The 1,470-nt window shown below is 41.9% G+C and overlaps 1 protein-coding gene across 1 annotated transcript; it reads left to right on the top strand.

The window, feature by feature from the left end:
* Window positions 1-200: 200 nt before the first annotated feature.
* Window positions 201-1,042, top strand: LOC105715904 (voltage-dependent anion-selective channel-like). The gene is given in 2 exon segments (XM_064376722.1): window positions 201-547; window positions 757-1,042. Coding segments are annotated over 2 exon segments (633 nt in total).
* Window positions 1,043-1,470: the final 428 nt, after the last annotated feature.

The following is a 1,470-nucleotide window of genomic DNA, read 5'->3' as shown; positions in this document are numbered from 1 at the left end:
TTCCCTTCTATACCCATCATGGTAGGGATGAGGTAGTTTGATATATTATTAATGTTTTGAGCTTATCCCATGAATGAATATACATATATGTTCTAATACAGATTAGAAAAAGGAAATGTATCCTTAGACGTTCCACTCTGAATAATAGAACTATGTACAATCGGTAGCCGCCATGGAGCCCCATTGCCTCAGAGCAGAAGATGCCTGTGCCACCCACATACACCGATCTTGGCAAATCTGCCAAGGATGTCTTCACCATTTATGGATTTGGCTTAATAAAACTTGATTTGAAAACGAAATGTGAGAATGGATTGGAATTTACAAGCTCGGGCACAGCCAACTCTGAGATCACCAAAGTGAGGGGCAGTCTGGAAACCAAGTACAGATGAACTGAGTACAGCCTGACGTGTAGGGAGAAATGGAACACTGACAATACACTAGGCACAGAGATTGCCATGGAAGATCAGCTTGCACATGGACTGAAGCTGGCCTTCGATTCATCCTTCTCACCTAACACTGGGGAAAAAAGTGCTAAAATCAAGACAGGGTACAAGCAGGAGTACATTAACCTGGGCTGTGACATGGATTTCAACATTGCTGGGCCTTCCATCCAGGGTGCTCTGGTGCCTGAGGGCTAGCTGGCCAGCTACCAGATGAATTTTGAGACTGCAAAGTTCCGAGTAACCTAGAGCAACTTTGCAGTTGGCTACAAGACTGATGAATTCAAGCTTCACCCTAATGTGAATGACGGGACAGATTTGGTGGCTCCATTTACCAGAAGATAAACAAGAAGTTGGAGACCACTCTCAATCTCACCTGGACAGGAGTAAACAGTAACACATGCTTCGGAATAGCAGCCAAGTATCCGATTGACCCTGAAGCCTGCTTCTCAGCTAAAGTGAACAACTCCAGCCTGATCGGTTTAGGATACACTCAGACCCTAAAGCCAGGTATCAAAATGACACTGTCAGCTCTTCTGGATGGCAAGAACATCAATGCTTGTGGCCACAAGCTTGGTCTAGGACTGGAATTTCAAGCATAAATGAAAACTGTACAATTGTTTAATCTTAAACTATTTTGCAGCATAGCTACCTTCAGAATTTAGTATATCTTCTAATGTCATATGTCTGGGATGTAAGTTTTGCTACGTATCTTAGACCTCCAGTTTAAACGTGATTCAGCTTTAAGATGTTACCCTTTCAGAGGTACAGAAGAATCCCATTTCCAAAATAGGTCCTTTCAGTAGTAGACTTGGGGGAAATTTGGTTGCTCCTTTCTTTGATATCAGGTTTCTTTTTTATCTAGAAATGGCTACAAGTGGAAGCTGATAATACTTAGACACTTTGTAAATTCATATTGAGTAAATGAATGAAATTGTGATTTTCTGAGAATCAAACGTTGGTTTCCTGACCCTAATTGATGAAAGGCTTGCTGCTTGATGGTGTACACAAACTCACCTAAATGGGACCT

The sequence above is a fragment of the Aotus nancymaae genome, unplaced genomic scaffold (assembly GCF_030222135.1).
Source record: "Aotus nancymaae isolate 86718 unplaced genomic scaffold, 86718_ANA_hifiasm-v0.15.2.pri h1tg000016l, whole genome shotgun sequence".
NCBI lineage: Eukaryota > Metazoa > Chordata > Mammalia > Primates > Aotidae > Aotus > Aotus nancymaae.
Note: the sequence above shows the minus strand (reverse complement) of the source record. Positions and strands in the feature narration are given on the sequence as shown.